Here is a 23,307-nt window from a genome sequence, read left to right as displayed (position 1 = left end):
GGCCCTTTCCTGGATGAAGCTATGTGAGAGGAGGTCTTACCTTTCTGAGCCAGGAGTGCCACTGTGTGACAGACATGGCGCATTATAAGACTCCATTATTATTATTATTATCATTATTATCACATGCATGAATTCCTACAAACAGACCTCACTCTGCAGACTGTTTGTAAGGAAAGGGTTCCTTATAATATAAATGCTAGGTACAAAAAAAAAAATGGTGCCAAAAAAAAAAAAAAATTGATAATTCAAAGGCTTGATTCAGACTGGTCCTGAAAGGTTGTCTCACTGTGGCTTGCCTCTCAATGGTTAAGGTTTGACTCTATCTCACAACATTCTGCTTATTTCTCTCACCATTACGACTATTACATGTAAAGGTTAATGACAGGCAGGACTCAGTCCTACGGTACTAGTGTAGACTAGTGTAATGTTCTACGGTTTTACATTGATCAATGCCAATATCTTGACTTCTGCAATTACCAAACCGTAAAAAATTACACCCTAAATGTGAGAAACATATTCCAAAATGCACAAATTTTATCATACGTCATATAGATGAATTTGAACCCCATTGCACTGGATTTACGAAAACAATATTTTAAACACAATTTCAGCTCCGATATTCATGGCACACCGAGTAATAATTATTATAGGCCACTCTAATCTGGTACCGTAGTACCCAGGTAGTGGTACTGACTTGACATTTGACTGTTCTTATTCAGATGAACTGCTCCGGAAGCTACAATGGGAATTACCAGTATACAACACCTTACAAGAATTTAGCTATCCAATCGTTCGTTTGCAAGCCACGTGACATTCAGTTAAAAGTACCATCGCACGCTATTTGTGGCTGTCAGCTGTGCAATTTTGTTTGAGCAAAAATAGATACAGTGTAGCGCATGGCAAACGTCATCAATTTCCATTGACTCGGTGTTTTTTGTTTGTTCCATTGCACAGCTCTGTCTGATGTCATAATAAACAAACATTTGCCGTGTGCATTCAATTACAAGCGAGCTTCACGTGCGTACTTTCTTCACTTATTTTTGTAAACAAACGATCAGTTTTGCGTACCTACACACACAACTGACTGTGAGTACCCGACCCGAGTCAGTGTGACTGTGCGGCAATTCATTCACCTTTCACAGAAAATGGCTGCAATTTCTGTGCTAAATAACAAGAATCTGCGTGGACAACATCTCGTGTGTGTGAGTCATGATCTGGCAATGTTTTAGCATCGGCTGTCCGAAGTGTTGCATAAAACGTACATCGACGAGGCTGTGTATATTTCTAATAAATTCTAGTTAACTTGTTAGCTCTATAAAACACTGAAATAGTGTATGGTCTTCACTCGTGCAATGCCATGGGCATGGAACAAGATTTCGCACTCGATGAATGATTCAGGTGTACCCCAGGGAACAGTACTCGGGCCCTTATTGTTCCTTTGCTACATCAACAACCTACCAGACACAGTGAGGTCGCAAATAAGGCTGTTCGCAGACGACTGTCTCCTTTACCGTCAGATCAGGAACCAGGAAGACCACCTCATCCTTCAAAACGACCTGACAGCCCTGGTCTCTTGGGCACATAAATGGGGTATGTGCTTCAACGCAGAGAAGTGCTATACTATGAGTGTCTGCAGTAAATCATCCTACTTCTATCAACTCAACAGCCATATCCTGCAGCACGTTCACGACATCCGTTACCTAGGAGTCACTATCTCTGACGACCTGAAGTGGGAGAAGCATGTCGCAAAGACCACGCAAAAGGCAAATTGGGTTCTATCCCTCCTTCGGAGAAACCTCTACTTCTGCCCTGCCAACGTTAAGCGAACTGCCTATACTTCACTCGTTAGATCACTCCTTGAGTACGGTGCCACTGCCTGGGACCCATATCTACAAAAGGACATAAACAGACTTGAAAGTGTCCAACGAAGAGCTGTCCGATTCATAACAGGGGATTACGTGTCCAGAGATGACGGCTTTATCACAAACAAGCTGGCTGAACTTTGTCTCCCAAGCCTGAAGGAAAGAAGAAGGAATCTCAAGCTCACCCTCTTCTTCAAAGTGGTCGGGGGGCTGGTGCCAGCTCTCCCAATTCAAACCTTTGCTCAACCTAAAAAACTTAGACGACGTATCCGTGTTAAGCAATTCACAAACTGCGATACTGTAAATATCTTGGACAGACAAGTGACAAATAACAGTAAGTGCTTTAATCAAATAAGAGCACAAACAGAACAATTCAGAAACTCATTCTTCCCGTCTACTGTCATCGAATGGAACCACCTGAGTGACGCCACTATTAACTCGCCATCAATCGCCTCATTCAAAAAGGCCATTGATAGAACTTTCTAATCACCTCTGCGCCCTCTCTCATCCGATGCGTTATGCCCAGTAGGGCCCTGCATCGTAAACATCCAGATCCAGATCCAGAGCAATATTGATGAGGAGCAGTATTCAATTCGGCCTATTTCGGGTTTGCCTCGTTGAATAAAGCGCTTCCATCTTTCATCTCGAGCACTTGACAGCATGCCAATCCCTCTGAATGTGACTATACCTCTGACATGCATGCCTGTTTACTTTCACTTTTATGATATCTACACAGTCAACACTAACACTAAACAGTATACATTCCACCGAGGCATTCCACACACACAGGTATCTTAGCTCCAGGGTAACGGCTAATTCAGAGGTAAAAGAATGCACTCCTCTAACCATGCTACACGTACTGGTTCTTTGCTGACAACACGCCACTAATAACGAGAATCTAGTCTCTAATTTCCACAATCTCACAACTATTCTCACGATAATCTTAGAACAGCTAATCAGAATCCAGGATCAGGTATGTTATGTCACCTTTACGCATGGAATACCGACGAAATGACAGGACTTCAATGCAGCCTCAGCTCAGGGAAAGGGTGAGCACTAGCGGTTACCACGCACGACCTTCTCTCCACCTTGCGGATCCGGAGCCCGGATCGCGGAATCAATTCACGATCACCGAGTCGAGAGCTCGTGGTTTTACAGTCGACGGTCTTCAGCATGCTAACCCTGCACTGCTGCCCCCGGCCCCGTTGTTTACTAGAGTACCGGTATGCTGCGTAGGCAGTCGGGCCTACCGTCACATGGATGAGTATGCATACAACATCATACATGTACATACATGCATGCATCGTAGAACTCCGCTCGGTTGGCAGCCTGTGCGTGCAGTAAACGATAGAGGGAGCCAAACAAACATGTAGCGACCACACCATGCATGCACGACGCGATGCGACCACATGCGACGTACATTGGAGTGTGTGTGAAAGAGAGAAATTGCGCAACGTGGATAGACTCAGCGCAATACATTTTCACTTTGCTACTCACCGAGCCACACGGCCTCTAAAGACGAACAAAATCATCGCCCTGTTTTTTCCGCAACAATATTCAGTCATGGAGTACATTGAAACACAAGCATCTACAGAATCTACCATGTAAGTATTTCTGTGATATGTAGTGAAGTTGGCTTGTTAGCGTGGAGATTTGTCGGCCACAGGCACATGTTTCGTAACCTGTGTGCTGTGAACACGGGCCCCGCCAGTCCCGTGTATCGACTTCTGTGTCAGTGAAGACAATATTTGTATGTCAGCAACATGCTAAGCCTATATAATATAATGTAGAGTAAGACTGCAAATAGACCATTTATTGTATGTGAAAATACCAGTCTTTTTCTCAGATTTATTATTGATAGCTATTATAATGTATGTCATATGAGTTTAAGTTGTTCACAAGGGAAGATGTACAGTAGTATTGAAGAGAGAATCGGCAAGTTCCTTGTAGTAGGGTGTCTGGTAGATTTTTGCAACTGGAGAAATACAAGTCATTTCACACTAAAACATACATATCCATAATGTCCATAGTTAACATAATACATGTGCAAAATTTCTCACGCTGTCAAAACCTTGGCGAAAAAGTGGGTCGCGAGCGTAATGAAATTCACTGTCAAGCGCACTCCAGTGGGCGGTGCTATTCACTGCGTTTATCACATTCAAAGCGCGCGTGTTTCTAAGACTAAGCGCGCATCCTTGTCAGCTAGCACACACCTACCCAGCCAGCTGTGCGAGGCCCGCTTCGATCCCGCGGCACGCACTTGTACTTGCACTCACACGCGATTTGTACACACGGGTTTACGAGACCGATGACCCATCATACATACAAACGTATCACAAACGTACGTCTGACAGTGCGGCGGAGTAAAAGCGCACACAGTAGTGGTGCATGTGCTATACTAGTACAGTGTACATGGAGACGCGCACATGTACCGGTACTCACATTACGTACCGGCGGTGCGCTATAGCAGCTGTGCGGAGGCTGAACATCGTACCTATGCATGCAAAACCGACTCAATAGTATGGAGCTTCGCGCAAGTGCGCGCCGTAACCACGAGTCATGGCGTATAACTACGTGTCTAGACTTGTAGGCCCCGCCTCGCTTAGTTCGCTGATGCTGTTACTATGCTGACAAGGGTATCTTAATCGCTATTTCGCGGGTTTATCCTGGGGAATAAGCGAAAAACCAATGCTATTTTTGGATTCAGCACCATTGAATCCTCCTACACCGGTATGGCCAGTTTCACAGTCGGACGGAACAGCCAAGTTATAGCGATGTTTAGGCTTAAATCTGAATTTAGGTAGCAATACGTCTTGATATCTAAACTCGGCGTAGGACGAGAAGAATGAGACCACCACAAGCTTTCATATGATACCAAATTTATGGAGATTTGTTCCCGGGATAAACCCGCGAAAATGCCTGAAAGGTGCTTTTGCATTCAAAATGTGACTTTCGTGCTATCATTTAGTATCGAAGATAATATGATAGATTTCTCTTATTGTAAAAAATGTTTTGAAATAGTTTTATGTTCTGTAGATGCATATAGACCTAGAAAATCTAGGTCAAAGATGACTTGTGAACTCGCGACTTTTGCGTGAATTTCGAAGGGGATGACAAAGCGCATCGCGCTACCGACGCCCTATTCCTTGTTTGTCTTTCTTTTTGGCTTGTTGATATTCTTGCTTCACTTTTCATGAGGGGTCCCATCCCAGGTCCGGCGTCAGTGAAACGTTCCTCCCACCTGTTTTTTTCATTCTCTTTTGTTCTTGGGTTGCATCTGGACAATCAGGCGGACTGTAGATTAAGCAGATTTCTCAGCCTGGAGAGGCCTAGACAACCTAGTCCACTCCGATGCGTGAGACTGGAAACAGAAATATCATAATCCAGATTGCATAATTTGATCACCCGGCCACCCCTTCGGATACATCATGATCTAGCCTGACCAGACACTGTGCTGCGCACAGGGTCTGACATGTGTTAGTGTTTCAACGTTGTAAACGACCGTCACTATTGACGGCAAAATCACATAAAATACCTTTTATTTTGTATGATTTTAAGAGTAATATAATTTGCAACACTTACCTACAGCGTATTTTCCTGATGGTTGAGTTGAATTCGGCGTTTTGTTGGTATCCAGACCTTATTGTTGAATTTTTCGGAGTAGATCGTGCGGTGGCATCTTTTCCTTCGAGAGCTTCACAAAAGCAACAAACTACCACGCATGCGCATTCAGAAGTGGTTGCTTTTTACGTACGCCCGTGCGCCCGTGCGTTTCATGTGTTACGTAAAGCTTGTAGTAGATCCGCGCGTGCTGCACCGGCAATGATTTGAACTTTTTTAGTCGGGGTCATCCGACTATCTCATCACTTCCGCCCCGACTACCTACGTTGTAGTATACGAGAGTGCATGCCATTCATATAACACGCAGATGAGGAGTGAAGCAGTAAGGACGTTTACAGACCTGATTTCAGCCATAGATTTCGGTAAGTTTTAGACGTAATTAAACAAAAAATCGCATACCGGTTATTGAATGATGGTCATAGATTACGATAACTCCTTATATTTTAGTTTTCCACGATTAATAAAGATATTCATGAAGGAAACAGTGAACGATAACAACGTCCGCGAAGGAATAGAGGTGCAGCGCTGTCGACAGCGCTGTGTGTAGTTAATCATGATCATGCATCACGTGGAACTCTCCATGCTCAGGATTGGATCTGTTGAATGGCCCCGGCCCTTTCTTGGCATCATCCAATTGAGCCTTCCTCAGTCCTGAGGACTTAATTTCTTGGGATTTGTTATCATCAAAAATTTTGTGCTGAGCCTGAGTCACCTCGATCCAGATACTATGTTATTGAGTTGGTTAAGGTGACATTCATATCCAGACAACATATTTGTCTCACATGAAGATATTGAAATGAAAACATGATATAGACTTTGCTTCAGTGCAGTGGAACTGAAACAAAACCTTTCATAATCCAGCAGATGTGCTTTATACATGTCGTTTAGATTCCGCGAAATATATATTATGAAAGGTTTGGAGTAAAATACATGTACATTGTACTCCATCAAGAAAGAAAGTATGGTGAATAACGCTTTAAGTGTATTCCATTAGGATTTGGTATAAGAGTTGATAGTGTTTGATAAAGAGTCCAGCCTCTTTGTTTGATTTCTTTCCAGATTGTGTTGTCAATGTGGAACACCAATACAACCCAACCCAGCCAACACGTGTGTGGCATGTCTGAGAACACAGGTGGATATCACTGAAGGGATCCCGAAGCAAGCCTCCATCTACTTCTGTAAAGGCTGTGAGAGGTAACATTGACAAGAGGCTGAAAATGATTTTAGAAGTTTTGACACACTCTTCCTTTCAATTAAAGTGCTTACAATGTCATGAGTGAGCACTAAATAGTTGGTCTTCTTCATTGATGTTGAAGTTGGAAACAAAAAGGAACACAGTTTCCAGTGCACTGTATTTTCTCCTTATACTGATTAAGGAATTTATGTGTATAGTTTGGTTGAACCTTACCAGATGATATCTAATAGCGGTCCAACATGTAGCTTTGTCCTGTAAAGAACTTTGCAGTACTGAGTCACAAATTAGAGAGCAAAGTTCATGTTAATTGTTTAAACTGTCTGTTCAATTAATAATTATGTGTCTGGTTGTCATTGATGTCTCAATCCCTTTGTTTTTCTTGATATGTCATCTCTTCTCAGCTGTCAGGAGGGGGGTAGTTCTGTAAAAGCTATATCACATCAGTTACTGATATAAGTGTCACCAGTAGCTGTAGAAGTGAGGCTATAGCAGTGTGGACATTTTTGCACATTTTACATGACATGAAAATTGGCATAAAAACAAAAGCCCACAATTGTTTTGCTTATATATGTGTAATATTATATGATATCTTTAGTCTCAAGGTAGGTAGTATATTGAAAGGGTATAACTTATGCTACTTAAGTAGTTTTATTATGTTCACTAGTCCGGTATTGCAAGTGAATTTGCTGTCGTAATGCTGACCAGTTTTACCCTTTAATATATAAAATGTACAAAGGCATTAACTGCTCGACCCGACACAAAAAATTATTTGCATGAAAATTCTTTTCTTGTACAGTACTCCAACTACTGTGAAAGTGGAAATTTTTGCCCATTTCGCGCAACCAGAAACTAGCGTGAAAATGCTAGCACATGATACAGTGTATTTGCTGCCTGTATGTTCCAGTAGTTGATGTCTTGATTTTGAGGATTTAAAAGCACACAGAACTCCTCTTCCCTGGCTGAGTGCGTAAGAATTAGTTGCGCGAAAATATCCACTTTTACAGTTCTGTCTTATGGCTAATAATCTTACAAAGAGTAACATGTTGTAAAAGGAATTGTGTACTGAAGAGCTGACTTTCCTTTTTTGGTGTAGATACCTGCAGCCTCCAGCCCAGTGGGTTCCATGTGCCTTGGAGTCCAGAGAACTCCTGGGTCTGTGCCTCAAGAAACTTAAAGGTCTCTCCAAGGTAGGATAGCTGTCTAGTCCATCCTTTGTGTTACTTTCCTTTCCTGAATATCACTTTGTTATCATCTTCCATCAGAATAACACTATCATATTGGATAATATTGTGCATTAAAAAAAGAAGAAGAAGAAGAAGAAGAAGAAGAATCAAGTTATTACAGAATCTAATTGGATATCAGTTGAAGGCTTTGTAATGAATTGGAATTATTTCATGCTTAGATGTTTATTTTGAGATATGAAAATTATCTTAAGTTCTTATGTGAGTATTTTGTTCAGCTTTTATGAAAGGACAACTCCAAAAGGGGTAAGTTTTTATACATTTTGCTAAGTTTTGTCCATGTTTGTTTGGGCTTGGGAGTGTGTTTCGTTTTGTTTTTGCCAGAATGCTTGTAGCCACTGTATTCCTTCCATTATTACAATATTTAGCCATTTCCTTCCTTCGTCAAAATTATTAACGATTGTCTGTTTGATTTGTTGTGTACCTTCTTCGTGTAGGTTCGCTTAATTGATGCAGGCTTTGTATGGACCGAGCCCCACTCCAAGAGGTTAAAGGTCAAACTGACGATCCAGAAGGAAGTACAGAGCGGTGCTATCCTACAACAGGTCTTCGTGGTGGAGTATGTGGTCCAGGGCCAGATGTGCTCAGACTGTCACCGTGTGGAGGCAAAGGATTTCTGGCGAGCTGTGGTCCAGGTCAGACAGAAGGTAAGACCCGCCCTTTCCCAGTCACTTTTTGTTCGATCAACAGCCGCAGTTTGTGTCCCCCAAGCAAGGTATTCATCTACAAATAACATTAACAAAGCGGTCTGAACAGCTTGAAGAGGAAATATTTCCTCACAGCACACTGGCAAACTAGAAGGGTTTTGTTGTTGTTACCCACGCCGATGAAAATCGGCAGGGGGTTATGTAAAGGGTTCCGTATGTTTGTTTGTTTGTGTGTTTGTTTGTTTGTGTGTTTGTTTGTTTGTTTGTTTGTTTGTTTGTTTGTTTGTGTGTTTGTTTGTTTGTTTGTTTGTTTGTGTACAAGATAACAAGAGAACGGGTTAACGGATTTGCACGAAATGTTCAGGGGATGTCTGGATAATGACAGGAAAGAATCGATTAGATTTTGGTGATAATCGGTTGACCCTTGCAAATTCTGTGTGACCTTGAAGTTTTGACCCCATGGTGTAGTGACCACTCAGAAAATTTCCCGTTTCTCACTTTGCGATTTTCCGCTACCATACGAAAACATAAACTCCCAAACGATCCGACTTCGCTGCTCAAATGTTCGTAAGAATTCCGAAATTTACGTTTAGGCCTATTTGAGGGACTATGTCCTTCTGGATTTATGAAAGTTCGTTCTCCGTCGTCACAAACTGGCCCGTATTTTGATGATTTTTCAAATTAAAATTGATTGTTTTTTTCGTTGGAGGAGCATTTGCTCGGTCGCAGTCACACTGCACGATATGCGCGCTCAATATCAATGCGTGTGCAAGGCCGCTGAAAATGCATCGCGCTCTACCCTGTTGGTGCAAAATAGCATCGGGGACGTTGCGGCGCTCGTTGGTGACCGAATACTGGTGCAGTAGACATTTGCATTCAACCCTTGCGTTGAATAATTCCCGTAGACACTAATTAGGTGATACGCTATCAGCGTATCACCTATTGTGATTGTCAAAATTTCTCTTTTTTTTTATTCTTCTTTCTTTCTGCCACATTTTGTGTCGTCAATATCTCAACAATGACATTACGGAATAACATGACATTTTCAGTCAACATGTCTCATAACAATATCTGGGCACAATAAGGTTTTCATGACAGTAACATATCTATGACGTCATCTAGGCGCCATTTTGTGATTTTCGGACCTTGTCACGTGATCGATCATAACTTCATAACTAGATATCATTTCTGTATCATTTTCGGTGGACATAAAGTTCAGGTCACGCTCTATCTTACTTTTTAACGCTAGTTACCCAGGTCTTCATTACGAGCGCGTACGCGCGCGTCAAAATTTTAAAAGGCTCAAAACGACTTCCCAATGGGAAATCTCGAAGTTTCAGACAATTTTAAGCGTTTCAAACATTTTTTCGCGTGCGCGTCCGTCCGCGCAATTTCGCGCGCAGAGGGCGTAACCAACATGAAAATGCGATTTTTTTGACTGATTTGGATTTCTGATACTTTGAGTAACAATATCCATTGATATCCCATCGATTTTGACCTATAACAAAGGAATGCACTGGCGTCAAAGTTGAAATTCCGTGCGCGCGTCTTTCTGCAAATATAGTGAAAAAACATGTCTTTGTTTATTTCGCCATAGCTCTTTAAATCGTCCATTGACCCTATATTTCTATTGCATATTACAAAAGCATATGAATTGGAAATAACGTTTCAAGTACCCATATTGCCAGGAAAACTCATGACGTCATCATATCATCATCTGAAATCAAAAAAGAGGAATTAATTTTTTTGAGGTACTGTTTCTGACATTCATTTGCTCGTATCTCTGTTGTTTAAGCTCAATATTATCCCAAATTCATATATGTTGTACTTTGAACATTTGCCTTTCAAGTCCATGTAATGATTTTGAAATATGATGACGTCATCATACTAGAAATTGTGATTAAAGGTAAAGACTCAAAATCAGACAAGTTTACGTGTTATGTCTATGGGAGGTGATATTTTTTCAAACAATGCATTGACTTGACAACGTTTAAGCACCTTTACCTCATCTGATTTTGCTTCATTTCCTCTGAAACATAAGTATGTTGTAGCTGAGACAATAAGCTTTAGTAATCATGCATTTTATGTTTTCAAATCTCCTCATCAGGTTGATAATTTTGTAGTTTAAAACTGAAAATGAGAATGCAATCTGTACAGAACGATTCCCAATTTTTCTTTGCAACTGTACATTGATCGAATCCACGCTGCCACTTGTGGGAAGTTGAATAGCGCCATCACAAGGCAACACACTCACAATGGTATTTAAATTTAAGTTTCGCACTCGATCTTCAGGACAGCCATGTGGCATAATCGGTTAGCGCGCTGGTTGTTCATAACGCCATACCGGAAGGCGAGAGGTTCGACTCCCGCAGGACTTTTATCCGTTCTTTCTTTTTTTCTCTTTTTTTCGGCAGTTCAGCTTTACTCCGATGTCATTTATCGTATTATTCTGTCAAGTGTACGTAACCCGTGAACACGGCTGCTCTATTTCCCTTGTTTTGTATTGGAGTTTGGAGATTGGGTTTGCTTCATTAATTTTGTCACACTTAATGTTGTAGATTGCCCCTTGTTACAGTGTCCCGCTTACCACCTTTCGTTTGCTCTTTCCTTTTCTCTTCATTGGTTATTGTTATACTGTAACAGGATAGGTGGTAGGAACATGTACGTTTAAATAACTGGCAGGAATGGGAGCTGTAGTCCAGGTGTATGGCGTCTCGCTCATCTCTTTGAAATTCCAGGTTGTTATTGTTTGACCGAATAACGGAGTTGTAGACAGGTTTTATGTTGCTATAGAGGTATCTTGTGCAAAATGAATAGAAGGCATCACTGTTTAGTAGTAGTAATGAACTTTTTCATGTTGTAAATGATATAAAGATATGAATTTCATATCCAATCTTCGGGACAGCCGTGTGGCTTTATAGTCGCTTAGCGCGCTGCATGGTCATTATGCACTACCTTAGGACGAGATGTTCGGGACCCGCAGGACGCTATTATTTTTTTTTTCTCTCTCTTTCTTTGATTTTCTTGTGGCAGTTCAGCTTCCTTCCGATGTCATTACCCCACGACACACAGTCACTCAAGTTCCCTTTTTTTGTCGGAGGTTGGAGGTTGGATTTGCTTCATTTATCATACGTAATGTTGTAAATTGCCCTTGGTATACAGTGCCCCGCTTGCCACCTTTCGTTTTCTCTTTCCTTTTCTCTACGTTTGTTCCTGTTACACTGCACAAGACAGGTCGGAAAATAATTTACATAACTCAACTGGAGCAGGAATGGCAACTGAATAAATTAATTCTAGGCCAGGTGTATGGCGTCTCGCTCGTCTCTTTGAAATTCCAGGTTGTTATTGTTTGACCCAATAACGGAATTGAAGACAGGTTTTATGTTGCTATAGAGGTATCTTGTGCCACATGAGGAGAAAGCATCACTGTTTAGTAGTAGTAATGAACTTTTTCATGTCCCTCCATGTCAATTATAGTGTGTTCAAAGGGGTTGTGTGTCTATCTGCCAAAGAAAAGGAAAACCTTATTTTAGTCATGGCTGTTTCTCTATACGTAGCCGTAGGTAATGAGTGTTGTTGGTATCTGAGCAGTGAATAACACAGCATCAGGTTAAAATCCCCCTTAGTTATACGCGCTAAGCGTTCAATTTGATATATCTTTATTATTTTATGTAGTCAATCACTGCTAATGGAGTTACAGAATTATGTTATGACACCTTTCACTGAAAGTTTGTAAAGCAAAGTTTATGGACAAGGCAAGCAATTGTACATGAATAATACCAATGATTTCAGAGGGAAATTATGGTATACCTAAATGTAAGGGTATCATTGCTTTGGAATTGCTGAGACAATAATCTTGGCACGAGGATTCCACATCTAATAACTGATCCCTTTGAAGATGTGTCGGTCACGGGTGATCGTCATGATTCATCTTTCACGTAGAAGCTTCAGTTCCACACTCTTGGTTCGAGAAGACTTACCATCATACTTCAAATTGTTATTAAAGGTAAAGACTCAAAATCAGACAAGTTTACGTGTTATGTCTATGGGAGGTGATTTTTTTTTTAATGTGCATTGACTTGACAACGTTTAAGCACCTTTATCTCAGCTGATTTTGCTTCATTTCCTCTGAAACTTTAGTATGTTGTAGCTGAGACAATAAGCTGCAGTAATCATGCATTTTATTCTTTGAAATCTCCTCATCAGTTTGACAATTTTGCAGCTAAAAACTGAAAATGAAAATGGAATGTGGACAAAACGATTCCTCATGTATCTTTCACATACATAAGTTTACGTTCCCCATATTTTCTCGTCGAGACGTCTGGCCGAGTGGTTAAAGGCGACGTCTCAGAGACGTGAGGTTACGGGTTCGAACCCTACAAGATCACGAAACGAAATACTTAGCTATTTTACTTTTTTTTCTTCAATTTTGTATTACATATTCGTCCATGTAGAAATCACGTTCGTATATAAACGCACCTATACACACACACAGACACACACACACGCCATATCCCTCTTTTTTATGTGTTGGAGACCACATTGCTTCGACTGCAGCAAAATTTTGCAGGTTGACTTTGTCAAACCGATCATAGTATGTAATGACGACGACTGAGGTGTTGTACTTTGAACAATTGTCTTTCAAGACGATGTCATTGTTTTGTAATTTGATGACGTCATTACACTGAAAATTGTGATTAAAGGCAAGGTATCAAAACCAGCCGATTATAGGTTTTATGTCTGCGGGACGTATTTTTCCCAAGTTGCCAGAAATGGCATAGCGACCTCAGTCGTTACAAGGCCGCTTTTCCGTCTAGCAATGCAATAGATGTTCACACGGCCACGTTAGTTAAGTGGGCATTGACTTTCCCCCTGTTATATCTATACATTGTTTTTTTTTTGTCTTACCATTTCCGTGGATGACCCGTGGCCGAGTGGTTACAGAAACGGTTTCGCATGCACGCTCAATATAACTTCAAGGTGCCTATATCACATTCTTTTCTTTGTCGATCACAGATGACCGTCATCTGATGACCACAAGCGTATCACCTAACTCGTCCTCAATGTGACGAGTTTTCATGTCTCGTCCTAGGGGTAATTGCCTAGGGGGGTACGTAAATTTTGTTTTTCTTTTGCGCTTTTGTGGATACCATCAAAGATCGTACACTCATACGACCTTTGATATCATCACACTCTCGGCTTGCTATAAGCAAAATATCCCGCAAGAAAATGGCGTATTTCTCGATTTTTAGCGCTTTTTCGGCGACCCGTCGCGTAGGCAATACTCTTAAAACTGGACTTAATTCGCGCGCGCTTGGAAAAGTTCCGAATCTGCACTTTTGACGGTGGAATTTGGGATTTTCGATGGATTTTTGGAGGAGACTATATAAAGGACTTTCCTGTGGTGAATGAGTGTTACCGTATGTGAAATGATGTGATTTGCGTGTGATGTGACTGTAGAACCAAAGATCGTACACTGAAGTGTACGATCTTTGGTAGAACGCACTGGCTGGTGATAAAGGACACTGGCAATTAAGTGACCGAATTCTGGTAGATGACCAAATGCACAGTATGTTTACCCCGACTTTGTACAAGGCGTGGGTCTGCCGCCTTTGACGGCCCCTCTCTAGTTATTGTTGTTTTTGCTTTTGTTTTTTTTTGGGTAGGACTAAACAGAGATACAAATAACACTTGTGTAAACAAGACAGAAGTTATAAAGTTATCTCTTTGAGAGGGATAAGATGGCTCAGCTGGGAATGTATCTGCTTTGCAGCAACGGAACGGTTAGGCTCGGTTGTGGGTTTGAATCCTGATGAGTCTTGATGAGTGATGTTGAGTGTTACCATGCTGTCTGCTGTAGTTGAGGAAAAACAGTCTATCCTTTGGAAAGGACATAAAATGAAGTTCCCATGTGTGAGAGAGTCACAACCCATGTACTGTATAAGCTGGTATTTTCGAGTGCAGATATTTTCACGAATGAGGAGATTAGGGACATTTTCGCGAGATGTTGTTTTTGCGAATGGACATAATACTGACCTACATGCTCTATTACCCTAGCGCATGGCAACATTTTCACGTGTTAAATTCGCGGTCCAACAGTGATTTGCGAAATTCGTGAAAATTAAACCCTCGCGGTATTAACAGCTTTATACAGTATGTAAAGATCCTGCTTCATTCATTTATCACAAAAAGCAGGGTGTATAACCCAGTGAAGTGGTCCCATCTTGCATCCATGTGGACCCCATGGAAGACCAGCTATTGCAGCTGAACGTCGGATATCTCGCTGCATTGTCAGATGAAAAATAAACACAAACAAACAACAAACTTTTTTTTTTCCAGTTTGATAGATTGAGATTTTGAATGCAGTGAATTTACATCATAGCAGAAATCACAGAGAAAATAGCGATGTCAATGACCCAGACAAACGAAGAATAGTAGACGATATTGATCTCATCCTGTTCTCTTACCAGACAAGTCACAAGAGGACATTTTACTACCTGGAGCAGATGATCCTAAAGCACAACCTCCATGTAAACTGTCTGAATGTCAAACAGCATGATGAGGGTATCGACTTCTACTACGCCAGCAAGGACCAGTCCAACGGTGCTCGCAAGATGGTGGACTTTCTTCTTGCAGCTGTGCCATGCAAGTAAGAAAAGAGCAGCTGACATCCGTGTGATCCTTGCACTTTTTATATTGAATGCAGCAGGGGTATAAGTATAACGCAGTTATTTATCAAATGTTAAATGTTGCTCTTTTTCAAAGTGAATTGATAATTCTATGCTGTAATTAGTTATTAATACTTTTAAGAATGTATTATATTTGTCTAAAGCTTGATCTCTTTTCTGATGAAACACAGAGTACTGTAAAACTTGATATATTCGCGGCATGAAAATTTCATGAATTGGAGCCGACGGCCTTTCTAGCAGCATGAAATTTGCACTACTTGCCACTGGCATCCAATATATATTGTGTAGGCAAGAACATTCGCATGCACATTAATTTTGCAAATGTTACCGCTCGCGAATTTCATGAAATTACAATGCACCCGAAAATTCCTCATTTTACAGTATTTGGAGCTAAAAGCTATGATGATTGCTCCCTTTTTTTCTCATTTCAATATTAATGATGACATGCTGTGAAATCTTTCTCTTCAAGTCAAGATGTCTCTGTGTATATGAGAAGTAAAATTGAATCTACAAAAAGAGTTATGGTCTATGTTTTAAAACTTGAAGGAAGTTTTTGTTTTTATTAAGCATGTCTACTTTTGGCATGTTGTATGTCATCTCATGAGATTTTATACAGGAAGTCGGTGAGTGGATTGCAGAAAACTCATGTCTCCAATGAGTGATTATAACAAGGATGGTTATCAAATGTTTATCTTCAAAAGTTGAAAAAAAAAAAGTTGCAATTCATATCCACAAAAAAAAAAAAATGACAGTATGTTGAGGTGTTGTTAACAGATATTAGTGAAGCATCCTGTCTCATTCCTATAGAAATAAAGTTCCAGTGATGATAAAATATTGTTCACCAACTTAGACCAGTGCACCCGTACACACAAATACATATAAAGGAGGACAACCACTTTTTTCACATTTAAGCACATTTAAACTAACAACTCTCAAAACATCTGCTCTTTAATGGGGAAAAAAAAAAGAAATGAAACATACAGTTGTAGGCAAATTATCATGTATCATTTTAGATAGGTGGAAATAATTTATATTTCCACTTGAAAATCACTAGCATTTAATTTATCGCTTGATTATAGCATTTAGCAAAGTTCTATTGAATGACTGTATCTCTGCTTTTTCAACTAATCTAAATATGGAAATTTTCACAGTGTTGAAACTTTCGCACAACCAAAAACTAGCAGGAAAATAAAAGCTTGCAAATATTTTTACTTGCCATTTGTCCCAGTAGTTGATGTCTCAATGGGTTAATTCATCTCCCAAATGATCTGGGTCTTTTCTGTTAACCTGTTGAGGACGGTCTGATTTTGCTACAACACGCATTTCCCATAGACAACTGCCCGCGTATACTCAGGACTCATTAATAACTTGGCTCGGGTTAATGACTTGGCTAAAGGTATAAGAGAGATATGTTTGATGCAAACAATTCACAAGTTCTCGGAGACAAATTTGTTATGAATTGATATCTAAACAGTGATTTTCATCTTCAGGAGTGTTCATAATTCTCATGATGGAAAAATTTTCTGCCAAACAGTATTATTGGATTGTTAGGAGTTGAAACACAATGCAGAAGGTAAAAACACAAAAACAGAAGAAATGTTTGCAAACATCTTGATATGTGTGTAGTACACCCTGTGTATTAATAGAATCATAATCTCTTTCTTTCTCTCCTTGCTAGGTACAAACTGTCTCAACAACTGATATCCCATGACATCCACAACAACACATACAACTACAAGTATACCTTCTCTGTGGAGATTGTTCCAATTTGCAAGGTGAGTTGATGCGTCTATGAACAAATCTACCACAATGTCTATCTACAATGTATCTGTATATTTGTCTGAAACACTCTGGCTCAAATTCACAAAGGTAGTTGAAATCTAAACCATGGTTAGTGCAAATTTGTTCTGCGTAAATGCACTTGACAGATTCATTGCGTACGCCAACAGACATCTAATAACATCGAAGGTACAGTTTGTATGCCTATTTCACGCTTACTTTACACCATGGTCTAAATCTGTACCATGGTGAAAGTTTTTGTGAATTTAGGTCTCTTTGTTTCAACAGTGCGATAAGATGTCATGAGTTTCAAAACTTGAAGTATGTTGTTTCATATTCATAAGTATGTTTATCTATGCCATGCAATGGCCTCTAGGAGTTCTTTTCCAAATGCCTCTGCCAAGAACTGTTTAAATGCTAAATATAATGTGATTGGACACATGCTATGTTTGGACAAGATTTTTTTTTTAAGTCTTCCTTGATGCAAAGTTTAGATGACTTCTGTGTTATTGAATCAATCATACATTTGTCACTCTCTCACTTTCTGCCTTTTTTTTCTCACTTTTTTATGTGTGTAAAAAAGATAAGAATATGTATGTAAGTTTGAATATGTGTATGTATGTATTAATATGTTTGGATGGTTGTCACAAGTATGTGCACGTATATGTGTGTGTGCCCTTGTATTTGTATGTGAAAAGGAATATATATCTTGAATGTGAGTGTGTCAATGTTTGTATGTATGGATTATGAAAGTGGATTCAGTTGTCTTGAGATTAATCCCCTCACCTCCTTGTTTGATTTCTCTGCCAGGATAACGTGGTGTGTCTACCCAAGAAGTTAGCTGCATCCCTTGGTAACATTGGTCAGCTATGTGTGTGCTACCGTGTGTGTAGCACTGTGCAGCTTATTGACCCAAACACTTTACAAGGTAAGAGTTTCTATCCCAGAAAATCCCAAGTAACTTCTTTATACTACCAGGACCCCGTTTCATAATACTTGTTATCAGTGACAAGTTGTCATAGTTGTTATAAGCTGCGGAAATCCTCGAATCTGATTGGCTAAGAGCAAATTTGTCACAGAAATGCTCTTCCAGGTTTCATGAGCTAACAAAAAGGGGGGGGGGGGGTCTTCAGCAGAAAGAAATATAACCTTCAAGATCTCTATCTATTTCTTTTTAGTGCCACTTACGTACTTCCCAGTTAAAAAAAGTGGGGGCCAAAGTGATGACACCTTATGTATTCCTTTGAATGGTTCCGCCGGCCATGAAGAACACTACAAAAGTGTTAGTATTATATTTTATTGCATTGTTACCCAACACAGTTGCTGAGATGAATGCGACGACGTACTGGAGGAATCCGTTCAGCTCACTATGCGACCCTCATCAGCTGACTGAATACACTGTGTTACAGGTGGAGAGAATCCCTGATGGAGAAATCAGGCATGTGAAAGGAGGCGGGGCCAAGTCAAAGAAGGTGAGGGTTAAAGGTCGCATATCCCTTTTTTAGTTTTGCACTTGTCACAAAATTTTGTATGGTTAAAGAAAAATGTCTCCCAATATCAAGTTTGAAAGCTTACCGCAATACACCTCAGAGTTTCCGAAAAAAGAAATGAAAATCTTATTGTACCAAGAATAATGGAATGAATTTTTTCGGGGTCCTAATGAATTCACTGAAAATCTGTAGCAATGTTTCCCCCTCCAGCATAAAGAAGACTCAAGTTTTATTATTCTGAGGAAATGTCTGAAACACCAGTGTGTCCTTCTACGATATACCAGCTTATCAAATGGAACTAATCAGGGCTGCAAAAGGGATACATGAACTTTACTGTTTTGATATTACTCATTTCCTTTCACTGCAATATATTTTTTTGGTTCAGTAGTTTGAAACTCTCATTGCTTCCTATGATGTTTGACCTCTCAGCACCTGTTAGCAGATGTCTGGGTGATGAGGAGTCAAGACATGGGTGTGGTCGACACCCAGTACCACTGCCGCACCCATCTGGGTCATCTTCTCTCAGCAGGAGACTCTGTCATGGGGTTGGATCTTGCCAACTCAAACATCAACAACAAACATCTTGAGCAGGTAGGCTCACTGTCTTACCTTGGAAACTCTCAAATTAGATCCATCTGTAAGAACTCTTGGATAATTGCAACTTTTATTCTACCTGTCAAAAATTGTGACCAAAACATAGCTTGGTTTCTACCTGTAAGAAATCTTCATGAATATATATCGAATAAATATTCACGAATATATTTCACTGGAAAGCAGTAATCGTGCATGCCAACTTTTCGTGAGAACAGATCTGTGGGAGAACAAAGTCAAAATTTTACACAGATTGCCCGCAAACCATGCTATTGCAGATCGCTCAAATTCTAAGACCACTAGCAATTTAGGGTACTGGCATACGATTTGCAGTGGATTTATTACATGAGAAAATTGTGAATGCTGAGTTTCCTCACAACAAGAATCAAGTGTTCAGCAGTCTGGCAGCCTTCAAATTGCATGAGTCACTGTCTAGGTCTAGTCTATGAAAGTTATAAAGATGGAAATGACATCAACACATGGTGTGCTTATCACTGGTTTGAATGATAGATCCAAAGTGACACACGATATCCAATTAAAAGCACCTGTCTGCTTAGAGTAACCAAGCAGAACTCTTCTAGCACCCACTGTATAAGATGTATTGATGGTGGAACACAAAACTCTACACACACCCAGGTGCTGAAATTTGTGCGTGGAGTTGATGAGGGGTGGGATATTTTGTGATTGGACGAGGGAGAAAAGAGATTCTTTAATATTAACTGAAGAACTGTAAAACAATATTTTCGCGGCATAAAATTTTCACGAGTTACCTCTAACATTCAATGCATATGGTGTATACAAGAACTTTCGCATGCATTTCAGTTTCGCGAATCTTGGCTTGCAAAATTTGCAAAATCTAAATGCACGCGAACATTCCTCATTTTACAGTAACTTGTTGGCAGTAATATATTATTTTGACACCAGCTGTAGTGGCAGTTGAATTTTGTTTTGATTTCCTGTTCTACAGCTGCTAGAAATGTTTCATGGTTATTAATAAGTAATGGAAAAAGTGTCTGGATTTGTCTCAAATTTAAGTGAACAGAAGCAAAAGTGTCATGTGTCTCACAAGTGGCAAACAGCTGTGATTGATAGCTGTGTGTGAGGCTCTGCTTAACTTCACCTGATGGATATCATGTGTTTGTAATATTTGTGAGATAAACCCTACCAGCAGCTGTTTGCACTTTTGTTGCTGTGAATAAGAGTGACAGTTTCCTGCTCTCTACCAGAAAGCACACATTTAATTTGTGGTAATAAATCAATTTTGCAATGGACTGACAAATTTGCTCTGAATGTGTAAATATTTAAAGTATCACATATTCATGGACATATTAAGTAGCAGGCTTGAAACAGTCAATAGATTTAATGCAGATAGTACACACTATCAAATACCTTTGTGTTAGATAGGATTGGCTTTCATGTTTTTTGTTAATGATTGTCAAAAAAGATATGTAAGTGGCTTCATTGTTTTATTTTTATTTTGAGGCAAATTTCCTGTAAATTCTCTCTATCACACAACTTTTGATGTTTTCTTTACCACTTAATTACCACACACAATGTAGCTGTCCTGTGTTTTACCATATTTTTCTTGGCATACAAATGCACTGGCATTTCTCTCTCTTGTCATAATAACACTAAAGCATTCTGTACTCAAGGGATATACTGTATGTGCTGAAATGTTCGCGGTGGTTTTATTTTCACAAAATTTCTCAAGTCGCCTTTGAACTGCAAAGTATCATTTCTGAGATAAAAAAATTTAAAAATCAAGGTTAGCCGGCTCTGGATTGCATGCAACAAGAAAGTGCTATACTTGTAGGTGTAGCATGCTGCATAGACCATGACATAGCAATACCTGGGACATAGCAACATGCTAGTACTGTACTTTGAATGCAGATCTTACTTCTTATTGATGTTTTGGGAATGTAAAAACATTACATACTTGTATTGTCACTTGTGACTCATTCTTACAATTTTATTTCATGAACAGGGAAATAAAAATTACTAGACCCTTGCAACCACAAAAATTGACAACACATGAAAACGTCTGACAAGTTGTAATTTGGAAAAGAAAACATTTATTTACATAAATTTTAGCTCATGCAGAATCATTCTGTCCTCAATAGGAATAGTTCTCCTTTACCTTCCTCATTGCACCATGATTTAATCTTGCCTTTTCTGTGCATTGACTTTTGGATAGTGAGAATGTTATCATCAGTACTGGCAATTTAAATCTTCCTTTTAATTAAAGATGAAAGCCGATCGACTCCCAGACGTCGTGTTGGTCAGGAAACACTACGGTGACCGACATCGTCGACATCGAAGGCGCAACTGGCGACTGAAGACGATGACCAAAGAGAGAGCGATGTTGAACCAGGACGAAGCGGACAGAGACTTCATCGGATTCTTGGAAGACCTGGAGGAGGATGAAGATTACCGGAGGAATGTCAACATCTATCGTGGTATGCTGCCCTCGTGCTTCCAGCAGGAAAAAGTTTTTGATAGTTTAGTAGTAGGAAAAGTCATCTGGATCATTATGGTTCAGTTATTCTTCACCAAGAAATGTCATAAGGTGATGCCATTGATACTGCTTTCTCCCACTCCACTCAAACCAGACTTTAGGAGGATGATGTTGGGGGTGGGGGATAGGTGGTTATAACCAATCCCTGTATTCAGATTTCAAAACATGAACAATTTTACATGAAAGAAAGATATTAACTCATTCATTAATATAATTCAAGAAACTCACACATGAACAATTTTATTATGACATTTTGGCAGATCAACATTGTGAATAAATACCTAGTAGGCAAACATATGATGAATTATCGTTAACCAGGTATGTTGCGCACTTGAAGTTTGGAATTGATGTGGGGAAAGGTTGTGAGATCATTAATGTTGTCCATTTTTATGTAGATAGTTGCATATACCTTAATTGCCTCAAATCAATTTAGTCAAGTTTTAGAGCTGGTTATTATTCATATATTGCCAATACGGTATCATTTCTCTGAAGGGACTGAAATGCTCTAACATGGATAATTCCCCTCTTTTCCTCCCTCAACCCCACAGACTCCAACAAGAATGTGGCGGTGGAGAGTAGTGACGACGAGGCCGCACCCCGCATCAGTCTGCAGGAGATGCTGGAAGACTTCCACATTGCCGATGAGGCTGAAATGGAGGATGCAGAAGCCTCGGGTGTGGCTTAGGTAGAGGGTGTGGCTTATGGAGAAGGCATGGCTTAGGGAGAGGGAGTGGCTTGGGGAGTGGGAATGGCTTAAAGGGGCTGTACAGTACTGGTCGAGGTGGGGATTCATGTTTTTTTACATTCCTAAGTGAGATAATGAAAAACCTCTTATGAAATATGAAAGAGCATGTAATTTTAAGAAGGATTCAACATTTATTTGATGAAAATTGGTTTTCAAATGGTTGAGATATCCAAAAAAGAGATAAATGATAAAAGACTACATGCCCCAACTTTATCAGGATCTCTTTTTTTCAACTTGTTTTTGGATATCTCGGCCACTTCAAAACCGATTTTCATCAAATAAACTTCTGATACCCCTTAGAATTGCATGCTCTTTGACAGCTCATAGAGTGGTTTCTGAATATCTCGCAAAATGTTAAAAGCTAAATCCTCACCTCGACCAGAACTTTACACACCCTTTAAGGAGAGGGCGTGGCTTAGGGAGGGGGCGTGACAGGAGGAGTGGCTTGGGGATTGGGCATGGCTTGGGGAGAGGGCGTGGTTTATGGGAGAAGGGAGTGCTTGTAAATTAGTTATGCTTGAATCATAGTCATGAATTTAAATGTCAACAAATATTACTTGTACTGCTCCATCATCTCCCCAGCCTAAGCAAACTCTAAATACGCTGTATTATTATTATTGGGGTTTTTTTTTTGCAACTGAGCACATGCCAGAGATCTAACTATTACCTCTGTGCTGTGCAGTTACCATCTTTTTAACTTGAACACACATATATTCTCTTTCACTACCATTAGGAAATTGTTGGTGCGTACTTTCTGTGAATAAGTCCCATTAATGTATCATTTCGAGAAATTATGCATTTCTAAATTATGTGATGAGATGAGCATGTGTTCTACAGTTCTTGTTTGACAACTTGAAAGGATTGTAACTTTTGCAATAGTAAAGCAGACTGAACTTTCCATGCAGATGAAGTATTTATATATCTTATAGGTC

The 23,307-nt window shown here is 39.9% G+C and overlaps 2 protein-coding genes across 3 annotated transcripts in view; one reads left to right on the top strand and one right to left on the bottom strand.

The window, feature by feature from the left end:
• The window catches only part of LOC139724608 (nicotinate phosphoribosyltransferase-like), a 45,300-nt gene extending 42,249 nt beyond the window's left edge, over window positions 1-3,051 (bottom strand). For both annotated transcript variants that reach the window (XM_071635742.1, XM_071635743.1), the window contains exon 1: window positions 2,850-3,051. The gene's annotated coding sequence lies outside the window, so the exon portion shown is untranslated. The remainder of the gene's footprint in view (window positions 1-2,849) is intronic.
• Window positions 3,052-3,342: 291 nt separating this feature from the next.
• Window positions 3,343-22,315, top strand: LOC139724607 (60S ribosomal export protein NMD3-like). Its single transcript, XM_071635741.1, has 11 exons — window positions 3,343-3,466; window positions 6,543-6,677; window positions 7,772-7,865; window positions 8,357-8,566; window positions 15,037-15,215; window positions 16,934-17,030; window positions 17,845-17,962; window positions 18,355-18,506; window positions 18,954-19,115; window positions 21,361-21,571; window positions 22,179-22,315. The coding sequence occupies exons 1-11, from the start codon at window positions 3,426-3,428 to the stop codon at window positions 22,313-22,315; spliced, it is 1,536 nt and encodes a 511-aa protein (XP_071491842.1). The 5' UTR covers window positions 3,343-3,425.
• The last annotated feature ends 992 nt before the right edge of the window (window positions 22,316-23,307 follow it).

The sequence above is a fragment of the Diadema antillarum genome, unplaced genomic scaffold, assembly GCF_040938485.1.
Source record: "Diadema antillarum isolate AM-2024a unplaced genomic scaffold, OU_Dant_1.0 scf00000223, whole genome shotgun sequence".
Lineage (NCBI taxonomy): Eukaryota > Metazoa > Echinodermata > Echinoidea > Diadematoida > Diadematidae > Diadema > Diadema antillarum.
Note: the sequence above shows the minus strand (reverse complement) of the source record. Positions and strands in the feature narration are given on the sequence as shown.

Excerpts from the sequence above, each read along its gene's own strand:
- LOC139724607 (XM_071635741.1), top strand. The coding sequence starts at position 3,426 with ATGGAGTACATTGAAACACAAGCATCTACAGAATCTACCAT. Across the intron at positions 15,216-16,933 it reads CTTGCAGCTGTGCCATGCAA|GTACAAACTGTCTCAACAAC; the intron begins GTAAGAAAAGAG and ends TCTCCTTGCTAG. Across the intron at positions 17,031-17,844 it reads AGATTGTTCCAATTTGCAAG|GATAACGTGGTGTGTCTACC; the intron begins GTGAGTTGATGC and ends TTTCTCTGCCAG.